The sequence below is a fragment of the Cyphellophora attinorum genome, assembly GCF_001299255.1.
Source record: "Cyphellophora attinorum strain CBS 131958 chromosome Unknown Contig2, whole genome shotgun sequence".
In the NCBI taxonomy this organism is placed as follows: Eukaryota; Fungi; Ascomycota; class Eurotiomycetes; order Chaetothyriales; family Cyphellophoraceae; genus Cyphellophora; species Cyphellophora attinorum.
Window position 1 is genome coordinate 337,061 of NW_017253230.1, and position 19,805 is coordinate 356,865.

The 19,805-nt window shown below is 54.0% G+C and overlaps 7 protein-coding genes across 7 annotated transcripts; 2 read left to right on the plus strand and 5 right to left on the minus strand.

Annotated features, from left to right (window-relative positions):
• Positions 1 to 828: 828 nt before the first annotated feature.
• AB675_2421 (uncharacterized protein) lies at positions 829 to 5,192 on the plus strand (the record flags this gene model as incomplete). Its single annotated transcript, XM_018142394.1, has 5 exons — positions 829 to 907; positions 1,013 to 1,142; positions 1,777 to 2,659; positions 2,715 to 2,794; positions 3,635 to 5,192. The coding sequence occupies 5 exons, from the start codon at positions 829 to 831 to the stop codon at positions 5,190 to 5,192; spliced, it is 2,730 nt and encodes a 909-aa protein (XP_018004929.1).
• A 597-nt stretch (positions 5,193 to 5,789) lies between these two features.
• On the minus strand, positions 5,790 to 6,717 carry AB675_2422 (uncharacterized protein; the record flags this gene model as incomplete). The annotated part of the gene is made up of 2 exons (XM_018142395.1): positions 5,790 to 6,543; positions 6,641 to 6,717. 2 exons carry the CDS (start codon positions 6,715 to 6,717, stop codon positions 5,790 to 5,792), a joined length of 831 nt encoding a protein of 276 aa, XP_018004851.1.
• Positions 6,718 to 7,807: 1,090 nt separating this feature from the next.
• On the minus strand, positions 7,808 to 8,541 carry AB675_2423 (uncharacterized protein; the record flags this gene model as incomplete). Its single annotated transcript, XM_018142396.1, has 3 exons — positions 7,808 to 8,334; positions 8,406 to 8,468; positions 8,526 to 8,541. 3 exons carry the CDS (start codon positions 8,539 to 8,541, stop codon positions 7,808 to 7,810), a joined length of 606 nt encoding a protein of 201 aa, XP_018005085.1.
• A 738-nt stretch (positions 8,542 to 9,279) lies between these two features.
• Positions 9,280 to 9,970, minus strand: AB675_2424 (uncharacterized protein; the record flags this gene model as incomplete). Its single annotated transcript, XM_018142397.1, has 2 exons — positions 9,280 to 9,746; positions 9,928 to 9,970. 2 exons carry the CDS (start codon positions 9,968 to 9,970, stop codon positions 9,280 to 9,282), a joined length of 510 nt encoding a protein of 169 aa, XP_018004917.1.
• A 1,444-nt stretch (positions 9,971 to 11,414) lies between these two features.
• Positions 11,415 to 12,560, plus strand: AB675_2425 (NAD-dependent protein deacetylase SIR4; the record flags this gene model as incomplete). Its single annotated transcript, XM_018142398.1, has 1 exon — positions 11,415 to 12,560. The coding sequence occupies one exon, from the start codon at positions 11,415 to 11,417 to the stop codon at positions 12,558 to 12,560; it is 1,146 nt and encodes a 381-aa protein (XP_018005158.1).
• Positions 12,561 to 13,262: 702 nt separating this feature from the next.
• AB675_2426 (uncharacterized protein) lies at positions 13,263 to 14,240 on the minus strand (the record flags this gene model as incomplete). The annotated part of the gene is made up of 1 exon (XM_018142399.1): positions 13,263 to 14,240. The coding sequence occupies one exon, from the start codon at positions 14,238 to 14,240 to the stop codon at positions 13,263 to 13,265; it is 978 nt and encodes a 325-aa protein (XP_018005074.1).
• Positions 14,241 to 16,710: 2,470 nt separating this feature from the next.
• On the minus strand, positions 16,711 to 17,817 carry AB675_2427 (uncharacterized protein; the record flags this gene model as incomplete). The annotated part of the gene is made up of 1 exon (XM_018142400.1): positions 16,711 to 17,817. One exon carries the CDS (start codon positions 17,815 to 17,817, stop codon positions 16,711 to 16,713), a length of 1,107 nt encoding a protein of 368 aa, XP_018004785.1.
• Between the last annotated feature and the right edge of the window lie 1,988 nt (positions 17,818 to 19,805).

The window sequence follows — 19,805 nt, forward strand, 5'->3', positions numbered from 1 at the left end:
CAACGCCATCATCGTCGCCTTCAGATCCAAGTTTATGATCTCTGTTCACTATTACTACGCTACGCGCAGCTCATCTGTCCAGCGTCGACCGCAGCTTGAGTGCGACTCATACTACTAACATAACCACGTGCATACATAGTCCATAAGTACTAGCTGCGCTCTGAAGCTGATCTTCGATGATGAGGGTCGAGAAGTGAGCAATGCTTTATGAGAAGTTTGGCATAGTCTGCAAGAGCTCGCGCGACGTTGCATGTGCAGCATGCTTTCTGATTGGCCGGAAGCTTTACCCATATCCCATCCCACATATATCCCCGTTGCTCTGCAGCAGGAGATCCGACTCTGCATCCAGTCATCTAGCCAGCGGCGAAACACTGAAGCAATGAATAGTTCAGATGCACTGGCTGTATGTTAATGTCGCACTCAGTTCATTCCGCGACTACTCAGTACGCTGATTCATGCAGTACTAAGTATATCAAGTCACATTTGAGAACAGGCAGTGTCATATACAACCTGTCACCATCAACCTGCGTCCCAGCTGCCCAAATCGTCAGAGCACTATTCGTCCGAACGCCATAAACAATCAATGATGGCTAGGGCTCAGACGTCAGGTCTGCGGTCTGAACCGTCGTAGCCCGTTCTTCAGCTGTCTTGACAGTGCCTTGAGCGCTCAAGATGTCGTCATGACTTGACCTTCTGGCATGTACTGTACCCGTGTGTGAGGCTGCCATATAAACTCTGATGTGACCACGGTCTACATCGGCAAGTGTTCTCTACTATTGCCCTTCGTCTCCAGCCTAAGCTCAACAATTTTACCTACAGCAGCCCAGCATGCCTTCGTCAAAAGGCGAACCGACCGATCCCGAGTTGCGCGAAAAGATCAAGGAGGAGGTCAAGGCTGAGGAGAAAGGTAAGTTCCGACCTTGATAGTCATGCGATAGCCTTGCTCCCTTGTTGCCTGAAAACGCTGCGCCTGCGGCATCTTTCGCGGTCCTGCTGACAGGTCTTCCCGAAGGTGGCGGTGCTGGGAGCTGGTCAGCATGGAAGGCGGGAGAGCTAGCCCGTCGCTACGAAGCCCAGGGAGGAGACTACAAGGACACCGGTGACAACAAGAACAAGGCTCAAAAAGGCGAACCCGAGAAGAAGTGATTCGCTTGATTATGGTCATGCTGGTTCGCGGCGTCCGACTCGCGTTGACGCGGAGGCGAGAGGTTGTGGAGATGCCAATTCGGGGATGATTGCGCCAAACCGGTGTAATAAGCGTTGCCCCCTTTTCGCGCCGCCGACACTCGATATTCAACCAGACTACATGTACGACTCTGCCAGAGATATTCTTCCAATACGGAACTCGAACATCTGGAACCGCAGACAATAGTTTGCGCTGCACTGTGCAGCACGTATCCGCGAACCCCAAGTTCCGTGACCATCGCGTCGATGCAAAGCGCCCGAACCAATCTCCCGTGCAGATCTCCACAAGAATCTGACCCATTGACCGTGTATTCGACTAAGACATTTCTCGGCTGTCATGCTTGTCACGGTAAGTTCTTATGTCACACATTCTACATGTTTCGCATCACGAGGCAACGGTGGTCTGTGAGTCGAATTGGGATGAGGTCTGGAGATACTTACAACAGCGACGTTCAACGTGACCTATAAAGCTGTTGAGTGCTGCACGACTACCACAACCCAATTGTGCGAGCGTCTACCAAGTGATCTCAGGCAAAGTTTCTGTCATTGGTCGCAAACCGTTAACATTCGGCACCACATTCGTTCTACAAGCATCAAACATCTGCACAATGCCCTCCTCCTACCCCTCAATCACCCTGAAATCCGCGACCGCCTTCCTACTCGCCATCCTCGCCACGCCCGAGAAGACCCCTTCCACGACACCACCCCCTTCCCCACCAACCCCTCTCAATCCTCCTTCCGCGCGCAATCCCTCTCCACCGACCCCAACACCGCAACCTGCAACCCCTCCACCGACCCTCCCATTCAACGCACCTACGACCTCGTCGACGGACCCGGCCCAGGCTGCAGCTACCAGTCCTTCATTGACTACTTCACCACTCCTCCTTCCCAACCCGATGGCCCCGCCGAATGCGCATCCCATTGCGACGCCAGCGCCTCCTGCCGCGCCTTCAACTGGTTTCTCGACTCCGCCACGCCAGACATCGGCAACTGCGAGCTCGCCAACGACTTCTATAACCCTGCCGTCGTCGAGTGCGGTGTTGAGGGCAATACGAACACGTATCTAGGCGTGTGGAACGCGACGGATTGGGCGCCGCCGGCGGAGATAGTGATCAATGGCGGATTCGAGAGCGGGTGTTTGGAGCCGTGGTTCTTCTCGGATTTTACTAGTGACGAGAGTATGGTGCCGATGGTGATTGATTGTGAGAGCAGCGGGGATTGTGCACCGGATGGTGGTTGTAAGTACCTGAGTATTACGGGCAATGGGGAGAATGGGAGTACGCGGGATCACATTGATGCGTATATTGGGCAGAAGCCGACATTGGAGGATGATGTGCAGTATCGGCTGAGTGCGAGCGTTAGGGCGCCGATGGGGAGTGTGTTTCGCTTTACGTATCCGGTGCATACGAGCGTGAAGATTAGAAGTGAGGGGACGGGGGAGTGGGTTGATGTGGAGGGGACGCTTGATGGGCAGGTGAGTTCGAGCTTCTTGTGGACAAGCCGGGGATGAGTCTGACGGTCTACTGCAGAACACAGGAACCTTTCTGATACAGATGGACGCGCCCGGTGCGGCTGAATTTGCCATCGATAACGTGAAGATCGAGGCAATGTAGACTTACGGTGCGGCAGTGAATGGCATAGAAGATGGCGGGATTTTTCTGAGGGAGACTGGGCAGCTTGAGCGTGCAGAGAACAGTGTAAAGCCTGGTTCAAGACACCTTGCTTCTCTGACAAGATTGTAGACCCAAAGGTCTGGCGCAGATCTCTGTCAATGAGAAAGCACGGCGTCTTAGAATGTAGTGGTGGCAGCCATTGCGTATGCGGCGACCAAAAACTAGATTATAAAGGGCCACTGATTGCCTTTGACAGCGTAGAGTCGAGCGTGTCGAGGCTGCAGGTTCGGCATTAGCCAAACCACACAAGTCCTTGTGGTTGTACGTACGTGGATGATAATGAAGGAAACTGCAAGGGGTCTAACATCAATCTAACCCGGGCCACCGTACTAGAAAGCTCGTCCTATGGCCCGGGGTGTCGTAGATTTCGAGGCAGCCGCGGTCAAGGTTTCAGACCCCTCTTTGCCGGATTGCAACCTTAAGAGGACTTACAACGAAAACTGCCCAGGTGTTTCTCTGCAGCCATGACGAATTGAGGCAGCACGCTCTTTCTCTGGTCCATCAGTATCATGGGTAGCCGAGCTGGTCCGGCATGCTCCCAATGTCGCCGTCTCAAGGTAAAATGTATCCGCGCTGAGGGCGAGCACTCGTGCCGGAAGTAAGCGTCCTTGTCTCCTTTCTATTGTCGCACTGACGCATTATCAATGCAGATGTATCAAGTCGGGAGAGTTTTGCATTCCCTACGAACAGAAGCCGAAACAGGGACGGCGTCCACGCCGGTCGTAAGTCTTCTTCGCTGTTGAACGGGCGGACACACTGGCGTTGACTCTGGTCAGACGGATTGCCGATGTCGACTCGAAGCTTGACGGGATACTGGAGTTGCTATCGCGCAATGATCCCAAGAACAGTCCCAACGGCCATACCGTCGGGGCTAGCAATGATGACGACTTCGACGTTGACCAGAACCCAGGCACAACGAAACACATGAATGCACCCTTTGATGGTGTGGTTGTTGAGCCTTACGGAAGGACGCCCGAACCATACCCCTACATAAGGCCGCTCTGCGACTATCATTGCGGCATTGAGCGCGAGGATGCTTCATCACAACGCATCTCGGACTCAGAGTACTTCACCGGCTTAGGGTTGACATGGGCGGATTTGCAGGATTCTCTCGCAAGGTATCGTCTGAGACAGGCTTCGTTCCCTTTCGTCGTAGTCCCTAGAGACTCTACCATTAGTTCTATGATGGAGGAGAGCCCGTGCCTTTTACTGGCAATAGCGGCGACTGTGAAGTCAGACGATCTTCTGCAACAACAAAGACTCAGCAAGCGCTTCACAGAGGTCATCGCCCGAAAGGTCGTCGTGGAAGGTGAAAGATCCGTCGGTCTGTTGCAAGGACTGCTGATCTACCTCGCCTGGTACCACTTCTTCTGGGTACCTCGAAGTCAGCAACTCTATGGTCATTTACAGATTGCTGTTGGTATGGTGGTTGATCTTGGACTAGATCAAGCCCTATCCGATGCTCTTGCAGAGCGCTGTGACCTGCGGCTAAGGAAGGCGAGTATCGTTGACTCAAGCCAATTGACCGACCTCAGCCACGACATTGAAGCCCAAAGGGCAGCACTCGGATGCTTTCATCTTTCGTCCCTGGTGTCTGCGGCAGTAACTAAGCCGAACAACTTCAAGCTCAACGACTACCTACTCAAGTCTGCTCGGGCGCTACAAGAGACTGCTGAAGTAGACACAGACGCACTGATTTATCCCTTAGTGCGGCTCGACCAGATAGTCGAGCATGCCAGGGAGCTCTATCACGAAGACAAATCAGGTCACGGACGGACTCGGCTTCACACACATGCTGTTCACATGCTCGACCGACTCGAGCACTGGCTTGCCTCGCTCTCGCCGGTCGTACAAGGGTCCAGACTACTGCAACATGCATATCGTGGCGCCAAAATAAGAATACTGGAGATGGGACTTGTATATCGCTTCGGACCGGGCTTGTTCTACAGCGAGCAGCTCAAGCAGAAAACCCCACCTGGAATTGATGTCGCCAATCCTGGTTTGATCCAGAACCTGAGCTTCTGCACGGATGCAGCCAAAGATTATCTAGACATCTTTCTTGCTGATTTTACGCCCAACCAGTATCATGCCCAGCCACTGGAAGAATGGTTGCGACTCATCTTCGCGCCTTTCGTTCTGTACAGACTGTGTGTCGGTGTTCGCGAGGTCCCAGACTGGACAGTGGAGACAGCAAGAAGTACAGTGGACTTGGAATACTATCTACGAAAGATTGGAGACCGACTCCGAGCGAGTGTTGATACGTCTCGTAGTGTCGCTTTTGGTGACGCCGAGGAAGCGACGCCATCGTCCGCGAGACCATCAGGCAGGGTATGATGGGAGCTCACGATCTTTTCTCACTGCTGCCGTTGGTCTTTGGTAATGCCCGAGACTCGTTCAGTGCAGTGAAAGACGGCGGAGTCTCCCCAGACAAGATCAGGGCTCACCAGCATCTTGGCACCATCGGGCAGTCGAAGCAAGGCCGCACGGAAGGGTTTGTCCGCTGCCCAGCCACCACGAATCTGCCTCGCCCTAGCACTGAAACAGTCCTGCCTGCGCCATCGCTTCGCGTACAGCGTGATCGAACCAATCAGGACCGGATGTTCGCAAGAGACAGTATTGATGGTGTATCCGATTCTATGGGCATTGATGACGGAGCAAGATACTCGGTGATTGGCAATGGTGATACATCTCCACTTCCGGAGCCAGACACATGGGCAGACCTCTGGACAGTGCATTCTCCATTGTCGGTAAGCTAGCATCACATTCGCAGCACTTTATCGTATGCACAGACAGTCGACCCGGGCTCGGACACGTCATAGCATGGAAGCCTTCTGCCAGACACGCATATCTACACGGAGTGGACTTTCAAACTATACGCAACCTCCAACAGGCAAACCAACAACACAGTACACGCTGGCAACCACACCGGCGTCAAGGATAAACATGCGCACCCATCACTCTTCCAGTCCCCTCCTGCAACCTCTTCGGGAAAACCTCATTCGCAAATCCATCAATGTCCCGAGGCTCATAGTCCAATCCTGCAGCGCCCTGCATCAGCACCTCGACCCCAAACTCCTGCTTGATCCAGCTCGCAATCATATCGATCCCAGCGACCGCCCCGGAGCCAGTCCAGATAGTACCCTGCCCGTCTTTCCCCTCATCGACAACCCACTTCTTGTCCTTCCTCCACTTCACATTGGGGAAGCGCTCCTTCACCCAGTAAAATTCCTGGTTGTTGATCGTCGCCTCCCTGCCGTCCAGCACGCCGGTGCATGCGACGACATAGATGCCTGTGCAGGTGGTGAAGAGTGTCTTGCCGGCGGCGACGTGCTTGCGGATAAAGTCGACGTGGGCTGGGTCGGGTGTGAAGGCGGCGGGGTTGGGGCCGCCGACGACGAGGTAGTCTAGCTCGACGGGCAGGGTAGCGGTTGTGCAAGTGGGGTAGAAGATGAATTGGGAGGTGAGCATCGGAACCGGTGCAAGGTTGTTGAAGCTGGAAGCGGCGGCGATGTGGTGGAAGTTGAAGGTTGGAGCGGCCGCGATGGTGGAGTCTGCGATTGGAGTGAAGCCTTGCTGTTTCACGAGACGCAGAACCAGCGTTAGCCAAAGGCAGATGTTGAGGCTATAGGCGAGGATAGGCAGTCGGGCATAGGAGAACGAGTGAGCAGGGCGAGGTTGGGCATGGCTCGGGAGGAGGGTAATCAGCAAGAAGGAAGGACTATACGTACGATTGCGCTCATGAGAGGCTTGCCGCACATGTTCAGCAGGTCCAAGGGGCCAACGACGTCGATGCTTGGTAGTCAAAGAGGAGGGCGCCAACCTCGATGGGCCTATCTCTGGGGACTTGCTGCGGTGCCATGGTAGCTAGCGTTTCTTCTTCTGTGCTAACGTGCGCCTGACAGTATCGAGAATGCTCAGTCTGGGATAGAGCTGGGTCTGTCAGGAGGTAGGATTCTCAACAGACTGCGGAAACAGTTCATTGAGGGTCTTATAGCCATGTATGGAGCAGGAAAAGGTGCGGGCGAAGGATCGCGGCACGGAGTGCAAAATCGCAGCCGACGCCGTGGGCTTGCATTTCCTGCAGGCCTTCCGATTGGCTCATCGTAGGCGATGCCGCTCCAGGAAACTTGGAAGGGGTCCAAGGGTCGGGGAGCACTTTGGTGCACACAAACCTCATAGATGCCTAGCGATGGACAAATTCATGGTTGTTTCTATCAGAAGGGTCGATCACCTGTGTCAATACCACACCACTTGGGAGAACATGACAAGAAGGGCAGTATAGGCCGGTAAGCCCAACAGGTAGGTATCTACCGGAGTTGTAGCACGACGCCTAGGGTCATGAACGATGACCTGGCTCAGTGCGATAGGGCTGCGATATGTGGCCGATACAGGGCGGCGTGGACCTGTCTGCGAAGGCAAGAGCATGCTTCAGGAGGTTCATTCCCAATCCGTGGCTCAGCCTGATGCACGAGGGTTTCAACGCATGGGTGAGAGCAGGAGCCACCCGTTGGTGCCAGTCTTATGAGCGTGAATGCGGAGGTCAAGATATGCATTGATCATTCAGAACGAAGGCTATAGTCAGGCCTGTTTGAAGCCGACGTACTTCGTTCCGGAGCTTGAGACCAGCTTCATAAGAACTCCTAGAAACGCCGTCGCGATGTGTTATGGAAAGTAACGCCTGACATTGGTCGCAGCTGCGACTGCGATTCGTGTCTCCTGAGGATTCACGACCGATAAGGTGATAGCCAATGGTGGTAACACCTCCCTGCTACCGATGGCCGCTACCAGCTGCCTCTGTGTCTGCCATGGACACAACAGCGACGGTCTTGCATCCCATGGCGATGATGTTGATGGCCCTCACCCGCCCTACAGAGACAGCTGGATTGCGCGGCTGCAGGCCTCGATAATGGAACGGTGAAGTCTTTCAGAGCTTCCCTCGTTCAATCGCTTTAGGTGAGCTGATGTCTATCGGCGGGGTTCCAGATGCTTCGACCGCTGTCAATAAATGCTTTGAGCTCGAAGACACGGCCACGAATGCGTTCAAGGTCGTCCCACAGAGCCTTCTCCAGATCTTCGATGCTGATACTATCATACCCCTCGCTTTCCCCGTCACGCATGATAGCGACTGCCTCATCGATTACGACGTCGGTGTGGCCATCGTTGCTTGCTAGATGCTCTGCGATCTCAAGCTTGTCGGCCAACTCGTGTAATAGCGAGTCCGACTCATCGGCAGCGGCGACATAAGGATCTTTGGCAGCAGATATCTCCTCCTGACGCGCAATCAGTTCCTTCTTGCGAGCGATCATCTCCTCCAAACGTTTGCAACCGGATTCCAGTCTCTCAATTCTGTTCTTGCGAGCCTCGAGGGCCTCGAGGTCATCGCGTGTAGCCTTCAAGCACTGATCATTGACGAGTTGTTCGTGTGCCGAGCGGTTAGCCTCTACGACGTCGAGGCGGTCCTCACTTGTACGCTTGTCTGTCATCGTATTAGCCCTGAGGTAAAACGTAGTGATCTCTGACGTAGAGGGATCAAAGAGGCGCGCTTACCTTGCTGCGACCGGACAGTCTGCGAAACTGTACCACGGACGGATGCAAGTCGCTGTTTGAGCTCTGCGAGAATGTTAGTCATGGGCGGCAAAGGCAAGGCATGGGCAAGCGCAGACTTACTTCGAAAAATTGCCATGTTCCCGGCTGGCTATGAGTATGTTGGTAATGGAAGAAGCTGGACCTGAGATGGCGATTCGCGACAGTCAACTTGCGTCTGGGTGCTGAGTGGCGAAGAAGCGAGATGTCTGAGTGGCTGGGCTGTTTTTGTAGTCTCAAGTGTAAGTCAAAGGCGGCTTTAAGGCTGGTGAAATAACCTACGCCTTCACCTCAAATCTATCTGATTGAGTGAAAGAACAGGGACCAGGCATCTTGGACACATCCACCATGCAGCATAGTCTCTCGGTATCTCGGCGTGACTCTGTCCGCAAAGTTGGCATGGCCGTAGGCAAAGATTGACGCAGAAGGAGACACAGAACTGAGGGCGGTAGAGACTCACGTGAATGTCGAACCTGCAATATTGAATTCAATCATGCGCCAGCGAGACATGCGCGATGGCTGAAACAAGAGCGATGGCAGACATCGGTAAAAGTAACGTAGTAGTGGTTATCAAGGTAAAGAATAAGATATGATTTGCTGATAATGACTGAAGCTACCCTCGATCGCGCCGTGGTGGAAGCCGTCGTGCTTCATCCGAAGGCTTGAGACCAGCTGTCGTCAGCATTCCTCCATGAAACTCCATCGCAAAATGTTGTAACGCAAGCAGCCGCTAGGCTAGCTGAGTCCGCCGTATTTGCCCTTGTGTGAACGCCGAAAAGTGATGAGGATAGTCGCCTGCCAGTGTTGAACGCGAAATTGGTGATGAGGCTCGCCTTGCTCAGCCGCGTTTAAAGCGGTAAGGCAGCGGCCAGTCCAAGCCGAAGTCCTCGTCAAGCTGGGCCTTGATCTTAAGAATGATGTCTTTGAGGTCCTTCAGGTCGTATGCGTTCTTGCTAGCTTTGGCAACATCACCACCTTCGCTCTCGTCGACATCCAGAACCGCGTCGTCGGCAGCTCCAACAATCTCATCCTCAGCACCACGCTTACCCATGCGCCCCTTGTGAAAATCGATGATGAGCTTTTCGTAGGAACGGTCACGATCTGTGACGTAGAAGGCCTGAGCGGAGATCTGATCATTCTGAGTGGCGATCTGATCATCTCGGAGGTTGATGGTAGCGTCACGCTTCAGGATCTCGGCGCGGAGTACATTGCGTTCGGCCTCGAATTTCTTGGCGACAACGGACTCTCCCTTGTGCAGCGGCACAGATGCATGGGCAATGCTGATGAGCTCATTGACCATCTGATCTGTCGCGATGTTAGTCCTGCACAGTTGAGCTGTTTGGCTGTACGCTTACCCTTTCGCTTACGGTTTCCACTCAGCCTAATCTTCTAAAGGAATGCAATTCGATCTTCAAAAGGTGCATCCGTAGGTATGTTACCACATGTGATGGAGTAGTAGAATATGTTTCGGCTTTATGGGACTTACTGCGATCATAGCCAACGGCCACGAGCCCTTTGCCTTTGGTCATTGTGCCGAATGTCTATTCAAGTCTGTTGATTGAAGGAAAAAGGGTTGGGATCAGGTAGATGGGTTGCAGGGATCGGTGCCAAATCGAATTGTATCTTCGAGCAAACCAAAAGCGGTCCCCTGTTTCTTTATACTTGATGCATGTGTGCAGGCCGGAAGTGGAGACAGTGCTTCATGACTCGTAAAATGATCTGCTCGATTCGCTCGCGAATCTCATAACGATTTGTCCAGCTGATTGGTCGAAAATGCAGGCAGCAAGCAAGGATAGTGGACCCATTTGCCTTGCAAGACCTCATATGCGATTGTAACCGATGGCGCAGCACCACTGCGAACCACGGAGTCATGCCCAGCCCCCGCACTTATTTTCGATAAGTCTCTCGCCCTCAGTCGCCTTTCGTCATCCATTCTCTCACAATCGACAAACTTCTGATCCCATCGTTGGATGCGTGTCCATGGTGATATCGACAAATTCTGCGATCGTCTGTTGAGACCGTTACGGGTCGCAACTCGTGCACTAAGAAGAGTGTCAGGTCGAGTGCTTGAAGCTGAGGAGAGGCCGGTGGAACTTTAATCGAGTTGGCATCAAGCATCTCTTCCGAAGCTCTTTGATGATGCTGCACGAAGGGCTTTCGTTGGAGTGGTAAATTTGTCTTTGTTCGTTGCGAAAATGACGGTCTGGCAATAACTGCGGTTCGACAAATGAGCGACGGAGAGACGAACAGAGTCGCGGTCGTGTAGCACATGTTCCACCTCGCGATCGGCCCTGTTCTGGAACTTCCGGTCATGCTCCTTGTTGGGCTCGAGCATTGCACGCACAGACATCCATGTGGCGTCTTGACAAGGATCCAAGGTCCGATTAACCTGAGCCGGCGTTCTGTTGACGATTGATCTGGTGTTCCTGACTCGGCGCATTCCGCATGGACTCACTCGCCTGATCCTCGCGGATGTGCATGAGTAAGAGGACGTCGGAGGCAGCCTCGCAGCACTGCATGCAACGCGACATCATTGACGTTCGTTAGTGGGGTTACACAGACTCATGACGTCGCCGCCCATGCCGCCTCACGGTTTTTCAGAGCTTGTTCTCTTTCCGCCAGATCGCTTCGAGCGACTGTGCGGTCAACGAGGTTGTCCTCGGCTGGTCAAGTGAAGAAGCTCCCGTTCTACAACGGGCCTCCATTCTAACGGTGAGGTCAGAATTTGTATACCTTTTCATGATTGACAGAGTACTTTGTACTGTGCAGTTGGGAAGAGTATCCTTGAAAGTTGTACTGTGTAGGACAGCAGGTTCAAATAAGGTTGCGGGCACTGTCGGCAGGTACGGCGGAGCAAACGATCCAAGCAAGATCGCCACATGAACCACATCGACCATCACATTCTGTCCCTACGACACCCTCGCACTCTCTCGCGCCATCTTCCTCTGTGGCTGCCTTCCTCACAGCCATGTCATGTCCAAGTCGCTTATGCGCATACCCTTCACAGGACCCCTACCGCCACCTATACTGATACCCAGCGGCACATCGACTCTTGACGGAGCCAGAACTGCGCTTACGAATTTCCTTCTACCTCCAGGACATAATGGAGTGCCAAAGACAGTCCTCTTGACAGGCGCAGGGATATCAGTGGCATCAGGCCTTGCAGACTACCGAGGCAAAGATGGCACATACACTTCCAATCCGAAGTATCGGCCAGTATACTACCACGAGTTCCTGGCTTCGCATCAGTGGCGGAAGAGATACTGGGCGCGGTCCTTCCTAGGCTACCCATCACTGCTCAGCTCGAAGCCCAATTCGTCCCACCGAGCAGTCGCTTCGTTGGACTCTCTGGGCATACTGTCCTCCTGTATCACGCAAAACGTCGACAGCTTCCACCCCCGGTCGCACCCTGACCTGCCCACGATTGAGTTGCATGGATACCTTCGCTCTTTGCTGTGCCTGTCATGCGGCACATTACATCCGCGAGGCGCTTTCCAGGAAGATTTAGCAGCCCTGAATCCGGCCTGGAAGAGCTTCTTGGCCTCTCTGCTCGAGACCGGCGCTTTGTCGACTGAAGACCCCAAACGACGCGAGAAACTGGGATATCGCACGAATCCCGACGGTGATGCCGATGTTCCAGACGCGCCGTACACGACATTCCGCTATCCGCCATGCCCGAAGTGTCTCAAGTCGCCTCCAACACTCAAGGACGGCATGCAGGGCAAGATCTATACTGATGACGACGGCGCTTGGAACGAGAAGTCCAACGCAGGCATCCTAAAGCCGAACGTCATCATGTTCGGCGAGAGCATACCAGCGCAGATCAAGGCAGCTGCGGAAGACGCGATCAACAGCGCAGACCGCATGTTGATTATAGGCAGTTCGCTGGCGACGTACTCGGCCTGGCGTCTGGTTAAACAGGCATTTGATCAGTCGATGCCGATTGGTGTGCTGAATATAGGTGGGGTGCGGAAGGAGGAGGGCTTCTTCCCACCGGAAAGTCGTGAGATTTGGGAGAAGGCGGGCAATGATGGGAGCTACGCATATCGAGCCAGTGTCAGTAGCGAGAGCGTACTGCCGGAGGTGGTTGAGATGCTTCGTCGGCGGCTGAATGGGTGATAGGCCGTTTGTATAGCTTTTTGCCAATCAGATCGACCTTTAGAAGTGTAAGCAACATTGTAAATTGGCAATACTTTGGATACATTTGCAGCAATTCTTGTCTATGTCTACAGAAGCCAAATCACCGCGCCTAAATCACTACAGAACTAGGACTCCTCTTTCCGTCCATGATGTCTGGGATATGGCAAACAAAGGAAATAGATTCCTTAGCAGCGCACCACCATCCCGGCCCGTCCTCCATCCTCCGACCTCATCCTCACAAAGCAGACACAGCCATTCCGATGACCATCAAAGCCCCAGCCAATACAATTACTAGCCCCACGACCACCACCCAGCTCGCCACATCCATCTCCCCAAGCCGAGCACATATAGCCGCCGACAGAGCTGCGATCTTGTGCCTAAGCATTCTTGCGCCTTCGAGCAGGATCGTCCAGATCGCCCTCTGACGCCCCTTGCGCTCCTGTCGCTCGTGTCTAGCAGTTTCAGCCCGCCAGAAAGCTTGCTGGGCGGCCTTGCATGCTTTGGTGCAGCATGCGATGGGACTTTGCGCAGCCGTCGGAGAATGCGTTGTGGTGCTGCTGAAGGGGATGCCGTGGGAGTCAGTGCACCAAGAGCAGGCGCAATGGCAGATCTCGATGGTTGGTCTAGGCTTGCTGGCTGTGGTGTTCTTCGTGGGGTGGCTTGGGTTGGTGACTTCGATGGTCAGTGTGCGTGCTGATGTGCCCTTGCATTCGAGCTGTCGTCGCGGTTGAAAGCGACGCCGCCGGCTTTCTCGACCTGCTCGTCGATCGATCGGAGGATGGACTTGAGTTGGGTCTGACGTGGTTGTTGTCTGGCTTGGGCCTCGATGTCTTCCATTGGGGCTGTGGAGCTGCGCCGACCGCTGATGATGTTTCGCAACTTCCTCATCTGGCGTTTCGCGACTTTTGCCAGAGTAGCGATTCGACTCCTAAGACTCCGACTACTACGCACAAGAAGTTGTTGCGCCGGACTCGAGCTGTCGATCCACACTTCTCCCTTGCCGGCGTAGCGCTCCCAGTCGTCCTCGAGTGAGCTTGTGAGTGGGCCGAGGACAGCTGGTGGCATAATGAGGATCTGTGTGAAGCGTGTGGGTGGCTCGACGAGATCGAGCGGTGTCTTTGCTTTGCTTGGGTGGCTGTTCTCGAGGATTGCTGCTTCTACGAGGCTGGTGGTGTTAAGATGAGGGATGTAGACTGCTTTAGGTCTGGCGATGATGTGTACTGTGTTTGGTCTACTTCGAGTGATGGATTCGGATAGATCGTCAAGCTCGATCTCGACTGGTGAGTCGAGGCTGGCGTCTATGATATGGCGGCTCTGTGATGGAAATGAAGTTGAATTGCGAAGCGGCTGAGCTGTGACTGCGGCAAACGTGCAGATTGATCGACGATTCAAGGCAGCTTCAGCTGTAATCCGTGGGTTGACGCTGTCGAGTGAGGATTGAGACGAGCATGAGCTGGCTAGGCTTTCCGAGGAAGACGAAGAAAAGGCCGAGTCGAGGTCGCTATTGCGGGCATTGGAAGATGTTGGCAAGGTCGAGGTGGGTGAAATGGCATCTTCCGGATCGAAAAGAAAGAATTTGACGTCGATTTCGGACTCGTTCGCTTTCTTGGAGAAACAGACGTGGCGGCGTGGTGTTTTCGATAAAATTGAGTCTTCCATCTCGGAAATAATGGTGCAGCGCTCAATCGAAGTTCTTTGGTCGGTCCTAGTGTGCTGGACTGGAGGTTATGACCTGGTTAATGAGGGCTGTCCTTGATACCTTTCTGCAGCGACTATCTATACCATAGATCATGACCATGTGATGAACGCTGACTGCGACGTTCCGCAACCAAGACTGAGACATTATTGTGGTTAGTCTTTGTCCGTTCCGGTGAACTGCGCCATCGCAGATGACAAGTCTCGGACAACGTTGACCAATGTATTACCCCCGCCGGTACCTGCAGACCTCATTGTCGTGGAGGTGTCTCGGCTGACTTGTGTAAGGCTTGTGACACTTGTTCGGAAGCCTGGGACATTGACTCGAAGGAATGTGATCAAGTCGACACAAAGGACTGCAACTCACTCTTCAGACAGTCTCGGGAGCGCTGTAGGGCCCGGAATATATCGATACTATCCAGACTGGTAGGCTACAGGTCCCCGGCCTTGTCACCTATGCCACAGGTGAACAGCCATGTCGTCCTAAGCAGTCTCTGGACAAGAATAATACGCCGCTGGTGGGTCCGCATGCGCCTAGATTCGCATCGGGACGGACGCATGGGAAAGACTTGTGAGTAAGGCTTGACCGCCAGGGAGAATGATCATCGATACTCAACTGCAGAATGTTTCAGACAGCGCAACTTGGCCAGTGCCTGCATCAAGAAACCCATCAATGCCGTCTCGATACTCAGAACATCAGCATTGCTGTCCAGCATCGGCAGCCCTCTCGTCGACACGACCTCCAGTGAATTGTCTAAGCAGCGCCCAGCGACATTGCGACAGCTGTGGAGGACAACCCGAGTCCTTGTGCCGCACCATAGGCGTTGCGCCAAAGTCATGCCATTGGACGGATGCAAAGGTCGCGCGAAGTCCATCTACTACCCAGAACCGCTGGACGACTGGTATATGTGTACGATGATCCTGAGTTTTGAATGTAGCAGTTCTAACCCCCTACCTCAAGCCACAACAGGGCCACTCCTGACATACGGTATGTATGCAGTGCCCCGAGCCCGCGAAGATCTGCAGGCGACCTAGCATCAGACCTTTGCGACTTGCACCGTGGCTGTAAATGCCTGACATTCAAGCCTGACACGAGAAGTCGACTCAGGACAGTATATCGGTCCGGCACGCCAAGGCCTGTGGTGTGCAGAGGTAAGTCAGCGCTTCGAACTGGTGCTGTGTAGGAGGTCCGACCGTGGGTCAAAAACGTAGTTGCGTTGTGTCGTTCGCAGAGAACCATATGAGACAAGGACATTGCTGATAATCGTGACCGCGAGCTCAAGCAATGGACGTCGGAGTTGGAAGACCGTACCGGACAGGAGATTGAATTGCCAAGTCCCGACTAGCTACACTTTGCGTCTCAGAACTTGCACTATAGGATCGACAGCGCCGATGCGAATAAACCTTGTCCAAAGCAGCAGAAAAGTGCGCCCGTGAAGCGAGCTTCCGTCGAGCAATGTGTGAAGCCAGTTTGCCAACATTCGAATCTCAATCAGCGTCTGCAATCCTGTAGCTACGCGAAAGCCAACCGCGCAGTAGTCGCAGTAGCACACTCTGGCGCATATGCAAGAAGTTCAGCTCTTTAACGCCTAAAAACAATGGACGAGGACGGCCGGAGATATGTGCATTGGTCTGCGTGTCCATCACTCGATGAGGGCAAGGCTAGTGGTCAGACGGGTACCTGCCCAAATCCGCACAAAGCTCCAAAGTCCCTCAAGGCTCAAGATCAGCCTTGCGGCGAAGTCGGCCGACAAACGCCTGGCCGGAATCAGCAATGATCTTCTCCTGCTTACAATCACGTCCCTTGAAGATTCGTCGCCACCATTCAGCTATCTATAGTCTTTCGCGTGGCTCTGCTTATCCCTCCGAGAGTCTAGACATCAGCGAGCCCTGGCGAGTGCCGCGAACGCCGCTTGCCTGAAGCCTATCCTGACGACCATGGCATTGTAGGGCGCGAAGGTCTCCCGAAACGTCCACGAGTATTTGGAAGCCATCTCGAACGCCTTATGCATCGATCGGCACGAATAATTGGCCCAACGCTCGATGCCACAAGGGCGGTGGCACTGGCTTTGATGATCTTCGCCATTTCTTCTGGCTGGATCAAGACGATGGTTGAAATGCTATCTGAAAACGGTATGCTGTTCTATCTGCTGTGATCCTTCGATCTGCTCCTCTGGTATCGAATTGAAAGTGAAAGGAAAATGTTGGTCAGCGAGTGGCTAGAGGTGAGTTCTGTACAGCTCTCCTTTTGATGCCCCATTCCAGCCCACGTTGAACGCCCAAAGCCCACATCAGACCACCGTGAACGCCGAGAAAGGACAAGTCCGCGATCCCATGCCCATAACCATGCCTGTGCCGCGAGGCGCTCACCATCTGAGATACTCCAGAGATGATGGTGTACAGTCTGTACAAACGTATGTCAACACAGCCTTCCTCACCACTTTCCGCCCCCACGGCCGCTGTAGTTGCCACTATCCCTCTGCTGCTTTCGCTGATAATCGGCACGAGCTTTGTCTAGTGCGTCTTTAGCGACATCAGCTGGTGTGTCTCTGATGGGCGGGCTCGGCTGCTTGACGACCACATCCCTCGGTCGAAGGCCACCCGGAGGGCTCTCCCTCGAGCTCGTCTGGCTCAAGCGCTTCTCATCGCGATGCACCTTCTCGCGATCTCCGACTCTTTTCTCTCTGTCATCGAGCCAGCTAGATCTCTTGCTTTGCTCAATCTCGGCTTGAGCCTTGTTGAGCTGCGCTGCAAGACGATTGGCTTTTGCTTCTGCCTCCAGCTTGTCAAGGCGCTCATTCGTGATGATGGTGTTGAACTCGCGGGTCAAGTCCTGGATGGCAGCTGTCGTATCTGCACTATCTGTGATCAGGGGGCGACGATCCTGACCAACAGTGATTGGCCGACCGTGCTTGTCGTAGTACTTGCGGTCCCGACTGTGAGGTGAGCCTGTACCACTGTAGACGCCAGAGTCGCGGCGTCCAAGCGGCGTGCCAATGCCACCGCCGCCGGAAGTGGATGGCGTTTCGACCACGGGGTAATAGTCAGGGTCGTCCATGTGAGCCGGCCCATAGTTGATGACGCGGGCTCTTTCCTTACCCTTCCTGCGGCGCCGCTCTTCGTCGCTGGAGGAGTGATTCGAGGACTTGTCGTCTTTGGTCTTTGGGAGTTTCTTGGGCAGCGGGACATAGTCCCCACTGAGTCTCTCACTCATGATGTGGTTGGGACCGCGAGGCGGCGAGGCGGGCGGTGAAGGTGAAGGTGTCCTGGACCGTCGGCTGGACTGTCGCTGTCTGCGGTAGGAAGACTCCTTGAAGACAAGTGTGCGCTTTGGAATAGGGTCTCTAGAGATGGCAAAAGTCGCGGCTCGTCGAGGATGAGAATCAGCACCGAGATCGAAGGAGACCCGACGAGGACGACTGGATGCGCGGCGACGTGGTGGTGGTGAAGGTGATGAGCGAGCGTATCGTGGGCGGCGTTCGATATAGTACGGCTCGGGCGATGGTGTCCGAAGTCGCAGGCGGTAGAAGCGATCAGACATGCACAAAAGAAAAGGTTGGTATTGGGTTTGGACTTGATGTACTTCTGGCTGTCAGGTGTTCAAAGGTACGTTCGCTCTGGTTGAGGTTTGTTGGATGATCAGTGGTGGATGTGTGCTGCAAGGCAAACGGGATCCAGGAGACCTTATAGTTGAAGGGTGTCCATTCAGCAGTCGCACGTCTGTGGGATTGATGGAAGTTGGACAAGGCGGCGAGTCGTGCAGTGGGTCGGCCCTATGGGGCTCGACACCCTTGAAGTGAAAGCTCACTGCTCTGAGTTTTGTGTTCGCCTTCTTAGGCCACTACTAAACTTCCAAATGGAAGGTGGCAGCGCTAGATGTGGGTGTGGAGTATGAGGGTGGTTGTGAGAAAAGGGAAGGGTACTCAATGCAAGGGGTTGACCAAAGGGGCAGTGGAATAGCCGGAAGGGTAAATGATCTTGTTGCCACTCGTGCGACCAGTGGGAGATGCAAGTGAAAGTAGATGGGACTCGCCTGGCTTACATAAAGACAAGGCAACGATCTATACCGGGGATTTTGGCAGGGAAGTGGATCAAACCTTGTAGTGCTTGGCCGCGTGATTGAATGATGGAACCTCTGCGTGAATGATATGCAGGTGACAGTGTGCACGAGCCGGTACACCGTACATCGTAAGCCAGTGCGTGGTATAGCTGTACTGAAGAGACGTATGGAAACAAAACGGCCCCATGGGCTGTGTCCATTTACTGCTGCTTGGTAAGAACAACCCCGGAGATACAGTAAATGGATGTCACGAGTAGCTTGTGCGGCTGCGATCGCTTCTGAGAACCTGTGAGGATCTTTGTACAGGTTGGTGACGCTCTTGAGCCGGATTGAAGCATGAGCTGCTGCGATCGGGGGAAAGCTAGGTCGCGTTCGTTGCAGGAACTTTGGTTGGCTTGGTGGCGGAGTTCGAGAAATCTGCCTCGCCTAATAGTATCCATTTTACAACTCACCATCATTGGCTGAAACTGTACAAGGTACGGCGACTGCCGAGGCCTTCCGTGCGGTCTGGGCATTGATTGTTTCTACTGCACCACTGCGTTGGACTCAATGACGACTTCACCGTTCCGGTCGCATGTCGGTTCATGCAGGTATACAGTCCAGTCAACGTCGTCTGCACTGCTCTCGGACGCTAAGTGGTTGTCGTTGCCGGGCTCTGAAACTGAACTCTCGGGTTTGCCGCGACCCCGGGCCTGTGCTATTTCCGTTCTCCCCGGCACCGGCCCCCAATCTGTGGCTGGTGGTGGCTAGTGACCAGGTGGCTAAGTGAGCCTTGCCCAAATCTCTTTCCCTTCAATTTCCTCATATCGCAGTTGCACCTTTATCACACATTCGATACATGCTGCGTTGGACGCCTCATATCAATCGGCTGCTCACACTTCCGTGGCGATGGAGAAGACTCAGCTGAAGGCTTAGTCCATGTCGAAGTGAGACAGTATTCTGTTGCTACTACCGGACACGGCGGATCAGTCTCGTGTCTTGAACGACAAGTGCGGCTCCCGGGTTTCGCTAATTGCTTGACGACCGTTACATGACCGGCAGCCGAGGACGCGCGGATAGATCTTTGGCAGCGACGAGGGGCAGGACCAGTGCTTGTGAAGAATATGCCACTGCTCAGTAGAGGTCATGGTGCCAAGCCGGGCTTGGCCTACAAACTGTCAAGTCTGACTGACACACACTCAGCAGTTCTAGACAGCGTCGCAATAGCACAAAGGTCCAACACCATCAGTTCGCCCGGCGGAGACTATCCAATAAGCGCCAAGGCACGAGATAGATGAAGGACTTTTTGCCGGTTCGACGCAAACACTGCGCGGCAGACCTCCCGCACAGACACTCAGCTCGATACGGACATTCTCACGCCTGCCTCGGTCAATGGTGTACAGCCGGCAAAGTTTCCGCGAATCCTGCGCCGCCTCCGACCTTTGTGGAACTTGGTAAGTCTGTCAATCTCCGAGCCGGCTGTCGTTGAC